Here is a 16,760-nt window from a genome sequence, read left to right as displayed (position 1 = left end):
TGCAACAATGTTTTTTCTGCTGCTTCTCGTTTCGTTTGCAATTTAGATGGGGAAGAACGCGCTTTAACTGGCATTCATTTTTTCCCAAATATAAGATTGCTGATGCTGGTTAATACGGGAGAGGGTAACCCAAAACGTGTCTTTTGAAAAGAGAAAAACCGGTTACTGCGCACACGTTCTGCACATCTCGAGATACTCGGGTTTCCTATGGGTGGTGCCTACTAATATAGGGATAATTTTTGCAAGGTTTAAAACTATGCAGAGAAAGCAGAAGTTAGCAAGTGCTTTTGGTATTTAAAAAAAAAAAAATTGGGGCAACCATTGGCAACCATGCATTTTTCAGAGATAATAAAGCTTCAATTTGGAAAAAAACGCCTGGCATACCGATTGCGTTGTATTTTACTGCTTTTTAGAATAACCTCCAATTTTCTTTTTGGATTTCAATAGCCCTTGCTAAGATCTGTTTTTCCCACAAAGTCATAAACCGCACAAAAATTATTCGGTATTAGTAGACACCATCCTTAAACTAAGCTAAGCCCGAAACGTCTGGAATAATTTCTACATATTGGCACTGAACACTCGTCTTCGAGAACTATATTTTACCATCCTTAAACACCTGTTAAAACGTCATAATCAGAACCAGGATAAACAAGAAATACGTGACTCGCAAAACCTCGCGAAGCTATTGTAGGGCTGGGTGGACTTTCTGCCTAGCATAAATAATAGATAAGTGTATTTTTGTTGTGTTACATTGTCGTTGTTGTATGAATAAATAACTCATTGATTGATTGTTGTAGGAGTCACTTTAAGCAGGTGTATAATGACTCACTGTAATTAGAAATGTCCTCTTCTTGTACCCGTGTTTTTTTTGTTTGTTTTTTTTTGTTTGACAGGTTTGTACCAAGTTTTAGAATTTCGTTTACAACCGTTATAGTCTTAATTACATCCATTTTGAAGTCACTGGTGATCCTTGGAATCTGATTGGTCCAAAATGATGCAATTTATTCCCAAATTGCACCATTTCTGCTCTAAATTGCATCCTTTCTTTAGCCCATCAAAATGGAAAGAAAGTAACACAAATAGAATATTAATATTGACAATGATACTCTGTGATTTCAAAATGGATGTAATTAAAAGGTAATTGAACTTCGTGTCGTGCAATTTTGGTCTGAAATCATACTTGTGATTTCAAATCAAACTCGCGCTGCGCGCTCGTTTGATTTTGAAATCACGCGTATGATTTCAGACCAAATTGCACTCCACTCAATTCAATTACCAATATTTATTACACCCATTTTGAAATCACTGGTGATCCTTGCAATCCGATTGGCTCTCAACAGTGCGATATATTCCCAAATTGCACCATTTTTTGCTCTAAATCGCATCAAAATGGAAATGAAGTAACAAAAAACAGAATATTAATATTGACAATGATACTCTGTGATTTCAAAATAGGTGTAATAAAGTGGCAATTGAACTTTGAGTCGAATCAAACTCGCGCTGCGCGCTCGTTCGATTTTGAAATCACGCGTATGATTTCAGACCAAATTGCGCTCCACTCAGTTCAATTACCATTATTAATCTTTGTTTGAAGAAAATAGTCTCTGGACGACAAATCCCTTTTAAAGGCTTCCTTACTTTAAAATCCGACAAAATTGAGTCCCTTGGGGTGGATGGGGGGGGGGAACTCCAAAGGCGGCGCCAAAGGGTATGGTTTTTGGGCCATTATAGTCTGAAACTGGATGTTATGTTTAAAACATGAGCAGCAGTGTTTTGTCGGGGTTTAAAACCACGAGGCGCAGCGGAGTGGTTTTAGACCCGATAAAACACGTGCTGCGAGTTTTTTGAACGGCTTCAAAAACATTCCTGGAAAAGCGTGTGTCAAGAGAGTTCAGAACATTGATGCTTTTGTGAACGTTGGAAATTAGCATACGAGAAAAACATTAAACACCGCATACTAATAAGGAGGAGGTTTATCGGGTTTTAAAACCACTGCACGTGATGTTTTATCGACCATTTGATAGGTCAATGGGCTTATGAATTATTAATGAGTTTTTGAAATATATTTTAACCAGTTTGGTCTGAAAGTGTGATGTCGATTCTAGACACCAGGTCTGAAAATTACATATTTTGGTCTGAAATAGGGTCAGGGTTTGGAGAACAGAGCCATGCACCCCAACCAAAAATTTTGAGGAGTCCCTCCCCCCCCCCCCCCCTCCCCACGAGATTTGAGTGTAGTAACCCGCAAAAGCATTTGTGTCTTTTGTTTCACACGCTACCCACGCAGAGTTACACTGGTTCAAAGTCGGCCAAACTATATAATCATTCCTGAGTGCCTTTTCTGTCCAAGTAAGATGGAATCAGAAACTGAGCAAGGGGCTACTCATCCCCAGAGTACATCTGAAGCTGTACCTGATAACCCACCAGTAAAGTACACCATGCAATTATTATGGATGCAGATACACTTAAGCACTTTTAAGCAACTTTTCATATTTAAGTTACTCATAACATTTCTTTTATTTATACCGCACTTACTTTCATTTTCTTCCTATGTGTTTTGGTGAATTTGTTTACTTGAAAAATTAATCCGCAGAAAGGAAATGTTAATATCAAAATGCATATTTCTGTTAATGGCTTCCAAAGTTTACTAGATTCCAGAGTGCGGCTTTGCAGGATTTCCGCAATAAAAAAAAATGCTTCATTAAATATACGTTGGCGCGTCAAATGGGGCACACAAAAGTTTGTCCAAGGATAAGTACTTATGAACTGAAATAAAGAATTCAAAAACATCACTGACGATAAGATTGATATGACCGCTGCTCTATCCTTCGAAATTTATAGCCTCTTACTGTCTCAATTGCTTTTTTCTTCTTCCTTTTTTTCTGTGTTCGTATTGTGCACTTTATTGACTTGCTTCTGAGAAGTTCAAATATATTTTTTTGGGGGCCCCCTTTCTTGAAAAAGGGGTCACCTATAATTACATTGGCCAATTTCTAGAATAAACCCATCTATAAATTTCCTACATTAATAGTTGGGAGAATTTCTTCAAACATGGACACTTTTTTATCTTCAGTTATCAGTTCCTTTATTCTCATGAGCAAGGCCTAGAAAGCAAAAATTTGCTAGCGTAATACTGTTTAATTAATGACATTATCATCACAAGGAGCATTGTTCAGAATGTTTCAATTGTGCAACCAAATGTCCCAATGTTCTTGTCAAAAACTGAAGATTACTTGTATCAGAAAGCCTATGACCACCATCCTTAACAAGTGTCACATGAACATCACTGCTTGCGAGTTTCTTGACCAGATCAAGTGAAACTTGGTATGGCACATCTTTGTCTTGCATTCCATGGATAAGTTGAACAGGACAGTTGATGGGGTATAATTCGTTTTCCTGTAGAATGTGCTTTCGCGCTTCTTGTATTACGTTAAAATCTAACACATATGGTTCATTAGGGCTGTACTCTGAAGGTATGACCCACTTTCCTGTGGACTGCACTTCTGCTTTGATTTTGTCAGGGAGATTGTCATAACGGCGAGACAAAAAGTCCACAGCACTGGCCACTCCCACAAGACCCTTGATTTGATCAGGTCTTGCCATGGCAACAAGGAGCATGACCCATCCTCCAAGACTTGAGCCAACAAGAATTTGTGGACCTAGAAATTGTAATGATTTACAGTCAATGCAAGTCTTAGTAAAGAGCAGTTTTCAATCAAGCATCTAAAACCAAAACCTTGAAGTATTAATTACAACTAGTTTGTACGTACAAGGCCAGCACTGCAATGAACCAAGTAAATAGTCCATTTTACAGTTGTGTGCTTGTAAATGAGTTGACTTTGTTTTCATACAAACCTCACAGCTCTTGATATGGAAAATCATGTTGTTCTTACACTGACTAGTTTGTATGTAACAAACTGACGGCAGTTTTCTATGGTCTATACTCTTTCATTAAAAACTGGATCATTGTATAATGCAATTCCAGGGTTTTGATTGGCTTAGCGTCCATGGTATATGAGCCATTATACCATGCCCAAGAAATAGCGACCATAAATATTATTGTTCTCTGGTTGCTCTTGGAAAGGAAATCAGCATGGCCTAACAATATTACTTGATTGTTTTTAATAAAACAATTATTCCACTCGCGCTTGTTAGATATGAGATGATTATGGCCAACTCGGCGCTACGCGCCTCGTTGGCTATCTATCATCTCATATCCAACGCGTGCTCGTGGAATAATTGTTAAATAGACCATAAAATAACATCATAAAATGTACAGAACTCAAGTGCGGCTCGTGGTTTCACTGCCAAGTTTTGAACATTTTATGGCACCAGTTTATGGGCTATAAGGATTTAGAGTGTATATAGACCATAGAAAGCTGTCATTGATTGTTTTCTATAATAACATGGAAAAAGTACGAGTGGAATTGGCTCTATTTTGCCTGCAGAAAGCGCGCATGTTACAACTGACATCATTTTTATTGACATTAGCTATGAGCCAATCAGCACACATGAATTTTGACAGTTATTGTAAAATTTCGTTTGAAAAACACTTAGGTTTGCACTTCTTTTTTATAGGTTCAACCTATATTGATTTTAAATATGCTTATTGTATTATTATTATTATTATTATTATTATTATTATTATTATTATTATTATCATTATTACTAAGACAAAATCAACTCCAGCCTCGCTTCCACTCAAAGGCCAGGTCACCAAGCACAACTGGAAAATGGGTTAAATTAATATGGCAATAATAATGTGGGAAAATGCAACTGTAAGCAAGTCTCAAGTATTGTTACTGGTTTACTCCTTTTATGACAACAAAAAGTTCATGTCATGAAGTGCAAAGGCAAAGTTTGGGACTTGCCAACACATGTATGACCCACAAACAGACCTCTCAACCTCAAAACACCAAAAAATCTGGAGACTGAGGTAAAAAATCTGGAGATTGATCGACCAGCAGACAAAATGAATAAATTAAACACAGATGCTTAATCAAAAGAAAGTGCAATTTCCGCCATTTTGAAAATGTGTGACCAAAATGCAAGAGACTGGTAATGAAAACCTAATTTGGCACGTCTTCTATATGTCATGGACTTTGTTTTCAGCAAACAGATGGATGAACTTAGGGTTGTTTACTGACAGTCTATGGACTGATTTGCACAGAATTAGCCCAAGAAAGTCACCTAAGCAAGCCAAAAGTGAAATTATAGAAGGAAATTGTATCCTTTCAGCTTGCGACTGTTTATCGTGAGATATTTGTGTCTCGTCATAAGACTGAACTGAAAACCGTGAGTTTCACGGCAAACTCGTGAGACTTGAGAGGTCTGTTCAAAGGGAATGGGAAGGAGCTAGCCTCTGAAACTCATTTTCAAGGTGCTGCTGCTAGATCTGAACTTACTTTAATATGGTGAACAATGCCGACAGCTAAGTAGGCAAGAGAAGGGAGCAGCAGTGTTTATACAAAACCAAAGCAAATGTGAATTGAAGGGGTACACAAAATAATTAGGCCTCGGTGACTTTTGATGTAAGGTCAAATTCTCCTTTTGTTTCACAAGTGAATACAATTTATTTGGAAGGAGAATCTAGCAAATCATCAGAAGTCACTTAGGGCTTTTGTCCATGAGGCACCCCTTCAATTACTTCTTACACTGAATTAAAAACCACCGGCCAACTTATGGGTTTGAGAAGTAGAAGGATAACTTCTGACTGGGCACCAGACTCCAAACACAACCATAACCACAGAGATATACCTGCCAACTTTTTCTGAGTCAAACGCGTGAGATTTTTGTCTTGTCAGGACCGGGATTTATGAAAATGTTCGAGCCACTTCCGAAGATTTCTGACGATTCTCCCAAGACTTCTGAACATTGCCGAAAATGTCCGAAGATATTCCGACGACGTTTGAACACTTACGATTCAAACGGATTGTAGACATTTGAAAGCTTTTGCGATTGTTATAAAGAGCAAAGAAATGATACATAACAAATCTGAAATGAAATGAAGTTTTTTTTTGGAACAACTCATCCAGATTTGTAAGTCAGGTGTGAGAAATTGTCCTTGATGTGTGAGATCAATGTCTTTTATCCGCAGGCGTGAGACTCACGAATAATGCGTGAAAGTTGCCAGGTATACTGAGATTAAGGCATTTCAATATTTTAGAGCATAATGTGGTCAAAGTTTCATCCACCAGACCACAGTTAATTGAGGGACTGGTTATGAAACCTTGAAACCTGCAATTTATGTTGGAAGGCCACAACGGTGCACAATCCTTTATTTTAACTTTCGCACTACAATGAATGTCTTAACAGGAGCTTTTCTATTGGTCAGTTGCTCCAACACATTTCAAAATCTATTGTGGTTTGTGCCCGGTCAAGGCCAAAAATGTTAACAAAAACATATAACAAAGAAGTTGGTCAGGCTTCATAACCATCACCTTTTATTAACTATGAGCTGACTTAGTCAAGAAAGCTGTTAAAAGCCCTATTCCTGTGCTCTAGTGTGGACAATCAATTGCTTCTATTCTGCAGGTGGAAGTAGGGTTCTCCGATAGCTGAAAAAGGGAGGGTTGGGGGCAGGGGTCATAATTTCGCAATGAACGTCTCATACCTTTCGCTACATTACCAAGAATTGTCAACACATCCTCCTTCCTCATGCCGATTGTACAATCTTGGCTTTTTCCACTAGACTTGCCATGTCCCCTGTAGTCAAACCTCACGTAAGAATGTCCAGTTTCTCTACAGTACCGTTCAAGAGCTATGGCTTTCGTCCCCTCCATGTTTGACATCAGCCCGGGCAAAAATATCACTCCTGGACTTTTGCCTTGAGTTTGACGGTATGCAATGAATTCGTTAGGAGACAATGATACATACTGAACCGGTGATTCAGCAAGGGAACTCATTCTTTTGAAATAGATGGTTGACGTCCGAGTAAAAACAAACTTAAAACTGTTCAAAGCTGGTCTCATTTTGCGGCCATTTTTTTTTTTTTTTTTTAGTGCAATACGTCATAACTTCTTCACGAATTATCCCTGCCAGTTTGCGCATTTGGGGAGAGGAGGCCGGTACGGGGTGTATTGCAACTCCACAGAAAATGAACTTGAGCTCCTTTGGCCACACGAAAATTAAAGTTTAGGGTATTCCCCAGCCTGTGAATAGGCTCCCAAATGGAGTATAGGGCGAAAAGAAACGGCGAGCTCGGTGAGCAATTTTTGTCTTCTCCCTGTACCCACTTGGGAGCCAGCTGTTCACAGGCTGCATGTCCTCCAAAAAATCATCACATTATAAGGTTGGTTTACGGTCAGTTCGTTCCATGGTCAGATCGTTCCAAGTCAGATCGTTCCACAGGAAAGTCAGATCGTCCCAAAAAAAAATCAGATCGTTCCACAATATAGCCAGTACGTTCCGCTTAGGAAGAATCAAGAAAACATTCTTACTCGATGAAAATGTAAAGAAAAATGTCCTGCTCGATGTTTAATTGACGGAACGAGTTAATAAACCGGAAAGGCATCGGTTTAAAGCGTGTGAGGTTGTATTTAGACTGACGTTCCTCTTAGTTCACGCTGGCTACTACAGAAATGTTTTTTGTTGGAGGGGAAAGGGGGTGGGCGCATATTAACATTATTGAATAAATACGGTATTTGGGGTTTACAGTGTAAGGTCTGTAAGGGTGCGAGAAACAAAAAATTAAACGTATGCCGCTAATTCGGGAAACTGGATCGATCTGACCATGGAACGAACTGACCGGATACCATAAGGTTTCGTGAACGCTCCGGGCAAAAGGCAATCCAAGTGATTACAGTCGACATGCATTCAGTCATCTTGTGCATTATCTGCATTTATGTGTCTTTTGCCTGTTTATGGGACTTTGTATGAATCCAAGTTAAATGCAGGATTACAACTTCTGAATGCTGTTGAAGATCCCAAAGATTTCCGAGAAAGACTGCAACAGATGGCCCAAGAGTTTCTAAAGAAAACTTGAACTACTACTCACACACCTCGTATAGTCATTTATAGGACTGCAGTATTTTTCATTGAAATGAATCAAATTTACATGCTGTTCAGTAACAACAACAATGTTCAACAACAACTTTATTCTACCCCCACAGAGCACTAAAACTTAAATGACAAAACGTACAAGGAAATTAAAACAAGGGGTATTGGCCTCCTAAAATATCTTGAACAAGGAAGCCAATTTACAAACCAGATTTATAATCAGCTTGAGAAAGTGGCATGAAAATGCATGAGGTCAATGTTTTTGATCCACAGATGGAGGTGCACACAAAATGTATATGAGAGTTAATTGGCAGGTACAAGCAATCCTATTTTCTGTCAAAATGATGGTATTACCACTGGTGTGTGGTGGCAATTAGGTTTGAAAGTCATCTTGAAGCCACTGCGATCCAAACAAATGTGCTGATTACAACTCTATTGAATTTGCTCCACTTGTATCTTTTAGATGACACACAAGGTACTGACTACAGCTAGTCTAGATGAAATACAGCAGAGATATTAGTGCCATTAGCTGCTAGACCAGTGCTGGGTTGATCACAATGTTCAGCACCCAGATTACAGTGCCCACAAGGTGCTACAAGGATCAGCTCTCACAGGGTCCTCCTCTGCTGCCATTCTTCTCAATTCTGCCTCAGTCAGTGTTTGTTTCAATGGTGAGATACAGTAGACCTTCACCTTTCAAAAGCTCTATTTTCACTGGACCCTGATATCCTGCGGCTGCATCGTTTTTCAGGGTTGAGAGCATTGTTCTGTTGTTCATTGAGTGCAGGTCGCCCTGTGAAATGAGGCTCAAAGCTCTCTGATCTTTGACAAACCACGTCTCTGCGGTCATCCTTCACTCGCTGACATATTCTAACTAGCCATCCGGCATCAATGGCATGTGTACTGCAAACTGCCTTGAGGTGATCTTCTTATTATGGAAGCTGTAATTCCACAGTGAAAAGTTCTTCTATTTCCTCATCAGAGACAATCTGACACACAAAAATAAAACATCTAAGCTGTAGAAACCTGCAAGCAAAATATTTTTAAGCTCTTTGCCATTTTGTGGGGGGAAATTCTTCAAAGGAAACTCAAGAAAATTCAGAGGAAATTTTACATTATTTTAACAGACAATAACTACATCACAGAATGGGAATTCACCAAAATTTGTTTCTGAGCATGCGTGAAGTTTAGAACAAGGGTTTTGTATAGTCAAATTGTGATGTGAATGCCTTGAATGAAATTATAAACTTAGGACATTACCTTTGACGGCTCTAACTTTCAAAAACCATAAGAGTGAACATTTTCTTTGAAACAGTTTACTATCGCTACTACAGTGCTGTAATTTGGGCTATATTGATGACTTGTTCATTCTTGGCATGGGCTTCCTTTAGCTCATGTATAGAATACTTAAGCCTTGTGTGCTTTGCACACATGGGCATAAAACTCTAGGGAACCACCTTGGGGCTTACAAAAGCATGACACTTGATGCCAAGAAAGAGGCGTGAACCGGGATTTAAAAGAAGAAGAGAGGGAGGAAGTTTAGACCCCAGTGCCCCCACACCTGCCCCACCACTAGATTGTACTTTGATGTGGAGATGGTGGATTGTTTTCCCAGAATTTAAATTTGAACTTGAGAACTTTTGAGAATTAAATACTAATTAAATCCATGGTAATTATCTAGAATCTATCCCTTACATTTGTGAATTCCTCAAAGGTTAATCTTGAGGCTTGTTGCAAGTCGCTCCTGCTCAGAATGCTTGTTATTGTGGCCAGGACTTGGTCATCTGTCAGTGCTGGTCCCGTCACCATTCTGAACAAGCTGAACAGCTCATGGTATGATAAGTATCCGTCATTATCAGTGTCCAGCACTTGAAAGGCGACTGTGTACAGTAAGTGGATTAAAGAATTATAGAAGCAAATCAAACATTGTCAGTACACTCAAACTTCAATATAATTCATGGAAGGCCATCCATGAAAGGCAATCCAGCATTTACCATGCACAAAATCCAGTGTACACAAAATCTTGGCAAATTTGGGAGTGTTGTTTTAAACCCATAAAATGTACAAACCAAGGGAGACAAGTGGGAAGAGTGAGGGAGAACACTTGCATTGATACTGAGTTTATAGCCAGGCAGGCATTCACATGTGTGCCCAAACATGAAGTAACTACCACTTTTTTCCTAATTCACTCTGCTAATCAGTGAAAAAACTGTTTTCATTCACAGTATGTGTGATAAGATACTAATTCACTTTTTAAAACTGAAAATAATTTGTCACATTTAACAAGATGACTTTCAATGTGTTCAAGTTAAAGCAAAAGGAGTAACTGCTTGCCTCAAGTGTAATTTTCAACCTGGGCATCTCTTCAATTTATGGTGTAGAAAAAAAAAAAAGAAAACTCACACTCTTTCTTGTCATCAAGTGAGTTGCGAGGACTCAATCTAGACAGCATGTTGATGAATGAATTGGATGTTAACTTGTTTGTTCTTGTTTCGAGGTAAGCAGATGCCACTTTGGGCATTATTGGATTTGTAGATATTTCTGGCATGTCCAGGAACTGCTTTAATGCCATGCCTCCATTTCTGCCTTCAGGATCATAACGTGCAAATCTTTTCAACAGCTTGGGTATCTCCTTTGCGGTGACTATAAATAGGTTACAAAGGAAAGAATATGTGTGAATATCACATTTAGAATGTTTGTCACTTGGTTTTTGAAACTAACATAAATTATTGAGCCATGTGTGTGCTAGTCGCAGATCGGTAAATTAAAACTTGCTTCTTTTGATTTGTGGCGTGGTTGATCTTCTCCTCCCAACCGACAATAAGTACACTGAGTTCAGCTAGACATAAGAAGGACATCCGACAAAAAATTCTAGAGATCACTGATAACTGAACCTGTGACCTTCCAACAAATGGTCGGATGTTCTAACCACTGCATAATTAGCTACTTGTTTCAAATTTTCTTTGGAGTAAGGTGCTAGTCCAACACAACACCTCCCCCCCACCCCCACCCTCCCCACGCCTACAAATCATTTTCTAATCAGACAAAACAAGAATAATATACTCAAGGTGGATTATGCATGGAAGGTCATTGGAGATTTCAAGGGGGGGGGAGGGTACTCTCAAAAGACTAAATTAGTATAGGACGGAAAGAAGGACCAAATGAACGAACGAAGGCCTTACTGGACAAAAGATCTCAGTTTTCAGATGCAAACTGGCAATCAAAAATTATTAAAATTATTTATGGACATGTGAGAATACAGGGGCCTTTTCTGAATGACCATCTTCTTAGAACTCGAGTGGGAGATTCAGCAACAATCAATACAATAAAAGCACAGAGAAAATCCATGACAAAATTTTCACATACAGTGCGAAGTAGCTTCCAATTCTCTTACTTCCTCTTCGCTGGCAAGTGAAGCTCCAGCACCCTAAACAGGCACAAAATCACAAAGATAATCATTCCAAGGACAAATTCAGCACCAAGGAAGTTTAACAAAGACAGGAATTAACTGTGGGTTCACATAGTCAGATTCAGTCAGTTGCAAATGTATCCCAACACAGAGTGTGACTTAATATATATCATAAGGTCCTCTTCGGTAAAGAGAACCAGACCACACTACAGAATGCAAACAAATGATTCCAACATTCTTCATACTTCCAGGGCCAGTCAGTTTTGTGTATGAGTGCAATGAAACATTTCAATTTCTAATGAAGTAGGAATGTTTTCTTTCACTTCTGTAATGTGATCGCTTTTCTTGTCCAAGCAATCCTAGTTACATGTATGCAACAGCTAACCCGTGAGTGAACTGTTTAAACACCTACACCTACTTAAAAAAAAAGTTCACATAGCATTATCCATACAAACGTTCAGTGAGGTGCAACCAAATACTTGTCACAATGATCTTGCAACACCCTACAATACTTGCTTATGATTCTTTAACTACATGTTTATTGACAGGGAATATTTGTACACCAATCCTATAAATCAAGCAGTCTTGTATTAAAATGAGATGTTTGAGGCCAAACTATTGCTACTATTATTACTTTCTTAGGGACTGTCACAAATTTAAATGCAAAATTAGGCAATGTAAAGTGAAATAATTCAGGGCCTAGTCTTGGTTCATATTTGCTACTTGTATATTTTGTGGTAAAATAAATGTTTTTGGCTGCAAGGTAACTGAATTATTCGTATACAAATTTGGGTCCAACATTGTATCTAAAAATTAGTTAATGTCACCAGTGTTCCACATAACCATTGACTACAACTTACTGTGTTGACTTATCGCTTAATCAATTGGAAGAAGTCAACAAACATCAACTTCAATAGCAAAACCTAAATTAGAAATCATACACAAAAATGGAAAATTTTCTGTTATAAAAATGAAAATGGAAGTCAGTTCTCCAGCAAAATGGTTTCAACAGGTAACACAAAAGTAGTTAATATGCAATTTTAGAAGCGTAATGTAAAAGAGTCTAGTTGCTTTGACAACTTCACAGTTAAAAGAAGTATTTCTTTGAACACAAATTTCATGCCAATTTGCTAGCAAGTGAAGATCCTGCACCCTAATCAGACACAAAAGCACAGAATGATATATTAATCAGTCCAAGGACAAAGTTGACCAGCAGCAAGGAAGTTAAATACTAAAGACAGGAATTAACTGTGAGTTGACATGATATTTTAAGTCAAGATTCAGTTGCAAATGTATCCCAACAAACAGTGTGACTTAATATTCTAACCAGGTCCTCTTTGATAAAAAGAACCAGACTACACTGCAGAATGCAAACAAACGATTTCAACTTCATACTTGCAGGGCCAGTCAGTTTGGAGTTTGATGAAACATTTTAAGTTCCAATGAAGTTGGAGTGTTGTCTTTCACTTCTGCAATGTGATTGTTTCTTGTCCAAGCAATCCAAGTTATGTTACAGCTAACCAGTGTGTGAACCGTAAACACCCATGTCACTTTAAAAAATAATGTTCACATAGCATTACCCATACAAACGTTGAGTGAGGTGTGACCAATATTGTCATGTCCAGTGATCTTGCAACACCCTGCAATACTTGCTTATGACTCTTTAACTGTTTATTGACAGGGAATGTTTGTATATCAATCCTATAAATCAAGCAGTCCTGTATTAAAATGAGATGTTTGAGGCCAAACATTGCTACTGTTATTACTTCCTTAGGGACTGTCACAATTTTAAAATTATGCAAAATTAGGATGTAAAGCGAAATAATTCAGGCCCTAAATAGTCTTGGTTGATATTTGCTACTTGTATATTTTGTGGTAAAGTAAATGTGTTTGGCTGTAAGGTAAATGAATTATTCTTATACAAATTTGGGTCCAACATTGTATCTAAAAATTAGTTACTATATCATGATCACCAGTGTTCCACATAATCATTGACTACGACATACTGTGTTCACTTTTAAGTTAATTGATTGGAAGTAGTCAACAAACATCAACTACAATATTATTGCAAAACTTATAAATAATTTAGAAATCACACACAAAAATGGAAAATTTTATGTTATAAATTAAAATAAAAATGGAAGTCAGTTCTCTGGCAAAATGGTTCCAACAAGTGACACAAAAGTAGTTAATATGCAATTTTAGAAGCATAATGTACAAGACTCTAGTTGCTTTGACAACTTCACAGTTAAAACAAGTATTTCTTTGAACACAAATTTCATGCCAATTTACTAGCAAGTGAAGATCCTGCACCCTAATCAGACACAAAAGCACAGAATGATATATTAATCAGTCCAAGGTCAAAGTGAGCAGCAAGGAAGTTTTACTAAAGACAGGAGTTAACTGTGAGTTAATTCACATATTAATATTTTAAGTCAAGATTCAGTTGCAAATGTATCCCAACACACAGTGCGACTTAATACTATAACCAGGACCTCTCTGATAAAGAGAACCAGACCACACTACAAAATGTAAACAAACAATTCCAACTTCATACTTGCAGTGCCAGTCAGTTTGGAGTGCAATGAAACATTTCACGTTCTAATGAAGTTCAATCGGAATGCTTTTTTTCACTTTTGAAACGTGATTGTTTTTTGTCCAAGCAATCCAAGTTATGTAACAGCTAACCAGTGGGTGAACTGTTTAAAAACCTATTTTAAAAAAAATTTAGCACAGCATTATCCATACAAACTTTGAATGAAGTGCGACCAAATTGTTACTGACGATGATTTTGTAACACCCTGCAATACTTGCTTATAATTCTTAATAATAAATTATTATAAGTTGACAGCAAATGTTTGTACACCAATCTTGTGAACTAAGCAGTCTTGTATTAAAATGAGATGCCTGGGGCCAAACTCTGCTACTGTCAATATTGTTAGGGACAGTCACAAATTTATACAAAATATATAATGCGACGTGAAATAATCCTGGGCCTAAACGTACTGTAGCCTCAGTTGTACAGTTGCTACTTGTCTATTTTGTGGTAAAATAAATGTGTTTGGCTACGAGGTTACAAATGAATTACTCTTGCAAAAATCTGGTTCCAACAGTTTTTTATAAAAAAAAATCAGTTAAAAAGCAGCATTTAACACACTACAAAGTTTTGAAATCAGGAATCACATATATTGTTCTAAATATGTAGTTGTTTAAATGTGGCAGGCATTACTGTCTCATAACTAATGATCTCAGTGAATGGAGGTATAAAGGTGCATTAGAAGGATTTAAAAATTCAGCTGTAGAAAAGACGGGGCAGCTGAAATGATAAGTAAACAAACATTAACTACAATAATTATTTCAAAACGTAAATTAGAAATCATACATAGTAATGGCAAATTTCTGCTATAAAAATGAAAGTGGAAGTCAGTTCGGTGGTAAAATGGTTCCAACAGGTGACACAATAGTAGTCAATATGTAGCTTCAGAAGTATAATGTACAAGGCATTAGTTGCTATGACAACTTCACAGTCAAAAGAAGTATTCCTTTGAATGAACATAAATTTCATGCCAATTTTGCAACCCAGTGTTTCCTGCTCAAAAGAAAAAATAGCCGAATTGAAGAAAACTGAATGCTCATTGTGAGCTTCTTTGTTGAAGAAAAATGGCCAGACTCGTAATGACAAATTATTACATGTAACAAATTTAAAAAATGCAATTTCCTGGATCAACTAATGGAAAGTCGTTTTTCCACTACAGCAACAAAATTAATGATGACTTTTATCCTAACTAAATCCCTCTGCTAGAAGAACTCCATTATCTTAAAAAGAGAAATACATTGAGTTGATCCAGGGTGTTAATAAAAAATCCTTTGAAAGCAGAAATGACGAAAACCTCATCAAAAAAACACTAACTTTTCATGCAAAGCAAGCAAACATAATGAAAACGTGAATAATTTGTCTGACCACTGCCAGAAGTTTTGTGATGACAAGTATATCTTCTTTTGGTGGAAAAAAACGAGTGCCTGGTCAGAGATAATCTTCAGGTTTTTTACAACATCGTGAGGCAAACAAGTTTGAGGTAATTCAAAAGTAATGGTTCAGTTTAAAAAAGAAAATGTACCTGTGGTGCAAAGCACCTTTTGTACATGAAACCGCCAAATTTTAATAAAGCAACATTACTGTACAACAAATTTGGATAACAATTCAGACCAGTTTGGATAAAATTTTGGAATAAGCTCACATTTTGTTAAATATTTTAAATGTATCTTAGAGGTCACAGGCCTAGCTTTATAAAGTTGTATTCTCCCATTGTTAAGCTTTACACAAGTTGGTGAAACTCAAAGAACAACCATTATCAGGACTGGCCGTAGCTTTTCTTGATTAAAGTACGGTTAATGGTGTTCCTTGGCCACTTGGAAGGCCCAGCCCACCACATTTGACAACAAAACAACATGTCAGCTGAACAAACCAATATTTTTTAATTAAAAAGAAAAGGCAATTTCCATTAGTCTTCGGTGCTGTTGTTGTCGTTTCTCTGAGAAAGACAGCTTTTAGACTTCATGCGAGTACACAGAGCGTATATATGGTATAACCAGTAAAAATTCATTATTTTATCTAGTCACAAAGGTATACCGCCAGGAAGAACTGTTTGTATATCTTCAAATCCATTATCAGAAAAATATCCGCCAAGAATCACCTGTGGACCTCTATTGTTCAAATAGTCCATTAACTTATAGCATTAGCAGTCTGTAAAAGCACTGAATTTCTTTTATCCTGAAGTAGATTAAATTTTAGGCGCTATTATCGAGCGTTAAAAAAAATCCTTGTTTCAAGCGCAGCTTTGAAGTTTCAATACAACCAAGCAACCAAGATGTTTTCCCTCACAAATCCACGAAATAATTCGCTAAGTGCAATGCAAATTGATGTTTTCAAAACCTTAGAGTTCTCACACCTATATCTAATCCAAAAACAATGTAGGTTACACGTCTTACCATCGCTGAATAAGCAGAAAATCTCCCTTTCCTCCAAGAGACGAAAACATGGCCGCAGGCTTGTATCTTCTGGTTAGCCCTCTACTTTCAAGGGGAGGGGTGAAAGTTCTAAAAATTATAATTTCTTCGAGTAACTTTTTGCCTTGTGAAAAAAAAAATCAGTAAAATGTGACAAAACTGTTACAAAGATGAGAAATTTTCCGTGTTAAGTTGCATATTTGGGTAGAATCAAAACCTTCAAGATGAAAACTCTGTTTTTCGTTTGATCTTCACCCCTCCCCATTGACATTTTAAATGGTCTCAAGCCAGACGAGTGTGACGGCTAAATTTATGGCCGATGCTAGAAAATGGATCTGAAGTCTAT

At 37.4% G+C, this 16,760-nt stretch overlaps 2 protein-coding genes across 2 annotated transcripts; both read right to left on the bottom strand.

Moving 5' to 3' along the window:
- Positions 1 to 3,022: 3,022 nt before the first annotated feature.
- LOC146483676 (palmitoyl-protein thioesterase ABHD10, mitochondrial-like) lies at positions 3,023 to 7,009 on the bottom strand. Its single transcript, XM_085105549.1, has 2 exons — positions 6,614 to 7,009; positions 3,023 to 3,659 (listed from the first exon to the last, which is right to left on the bottom strand). The coding sequence occupies exons 1-2, from the start codon at positions 6,969 to 6,971 to the stop codon at positions 3,157 to 3,159; spliced, it is 861 nt and encodes a 286-aa protein (XP_084961675.1). The 5' UTR covers positions 6,972 to 7,009; the 3' UTR covers positions 3,023 to 3,156.
- A 1,069-nt stretch (positions 7,010 to 8,078) lies between these two features.
- LOC146483675 (calcineurin subunit B-like) lies at positions 8,079 to 16,714 on the bottom strand. Its single transcript, XM_085105805.1, has 5 exons — positions 16,397 to 16,714; positions 11,365 to 11,425; positions 10,402 to 10,641; positions 9,694 to 9,878; positions 8,079 to 8,987 (listed from the first exon to the last, which is right to left on the bottom strand). The coding sequence occupies exons 1-5, from the start codon at positions 16,397 to 16,399 to the stop codon at positions 8,931 to 8,933; spliced, it is 546 nt and encodes a 181-aa protein (XP_084961931.1). The 5' UTR covers positions 16,400 to 16,714; the 3' UTR covers positions 8,079 to 8,930.
- Between the last annotated feature and the right edge of the window lie 46 nt (positions 16,715 to 16,760).

The sequence above is a fragment of the Pavona decussata genome, unplaced genomic scaffold, assembly GCF_977016875.1.
Source record: "Pavona decussata unplaced genomic scaffold, jaPavDecu1.1 SCAFFOLD_38, whole genome shotgun sequence".
NCBI classification, from domain to species: Eukaryota; Metazoa; Cnidaria; class Anthozoa; order Scleractinia; family Agariciidae; genus Pavona; species Pavona decussata.
The sequence above is the reverse complement of the archived record's forward strand: the minus strand, read 5'-3'. Positions and strand labels throughout refer to the sequence as shown.

Bases quoted from the DNA above. Each gene is read 5' to 3' on its own strand.
- LOC146483676 (XM_085105549.1), bottom strand. From the start codon at position 6,971: ATGAGACCAGCTTTGAACAGTTTTAAGTTTGTTTTTACTCGGACGTCA. The intron at 3,660-6,613 runs GTATGAGACGTT...TACAATTTCTAG, and splicing joins TCTTGGTAATGTAGCGAAAG to GTCCACAAATTCTTGTTGGC.
- LOC146483675 (XM_085105805.1), bottom strand. The intron at 10,642-11,364 runs GTATGTGAAAAT...ACCTATTTATAG, and splicing joins ATTGGAAGCTACTTCGCACT to TCACCGCAAAGGAGATACCC. The intron at 8,988-9,693 runs GTAAGGGATAGA...TTTGTGTGTCAG, and splicing joins CCTTTGAGGAATTCACAAAT to ATTGTCTCTGATGAGGAAAT.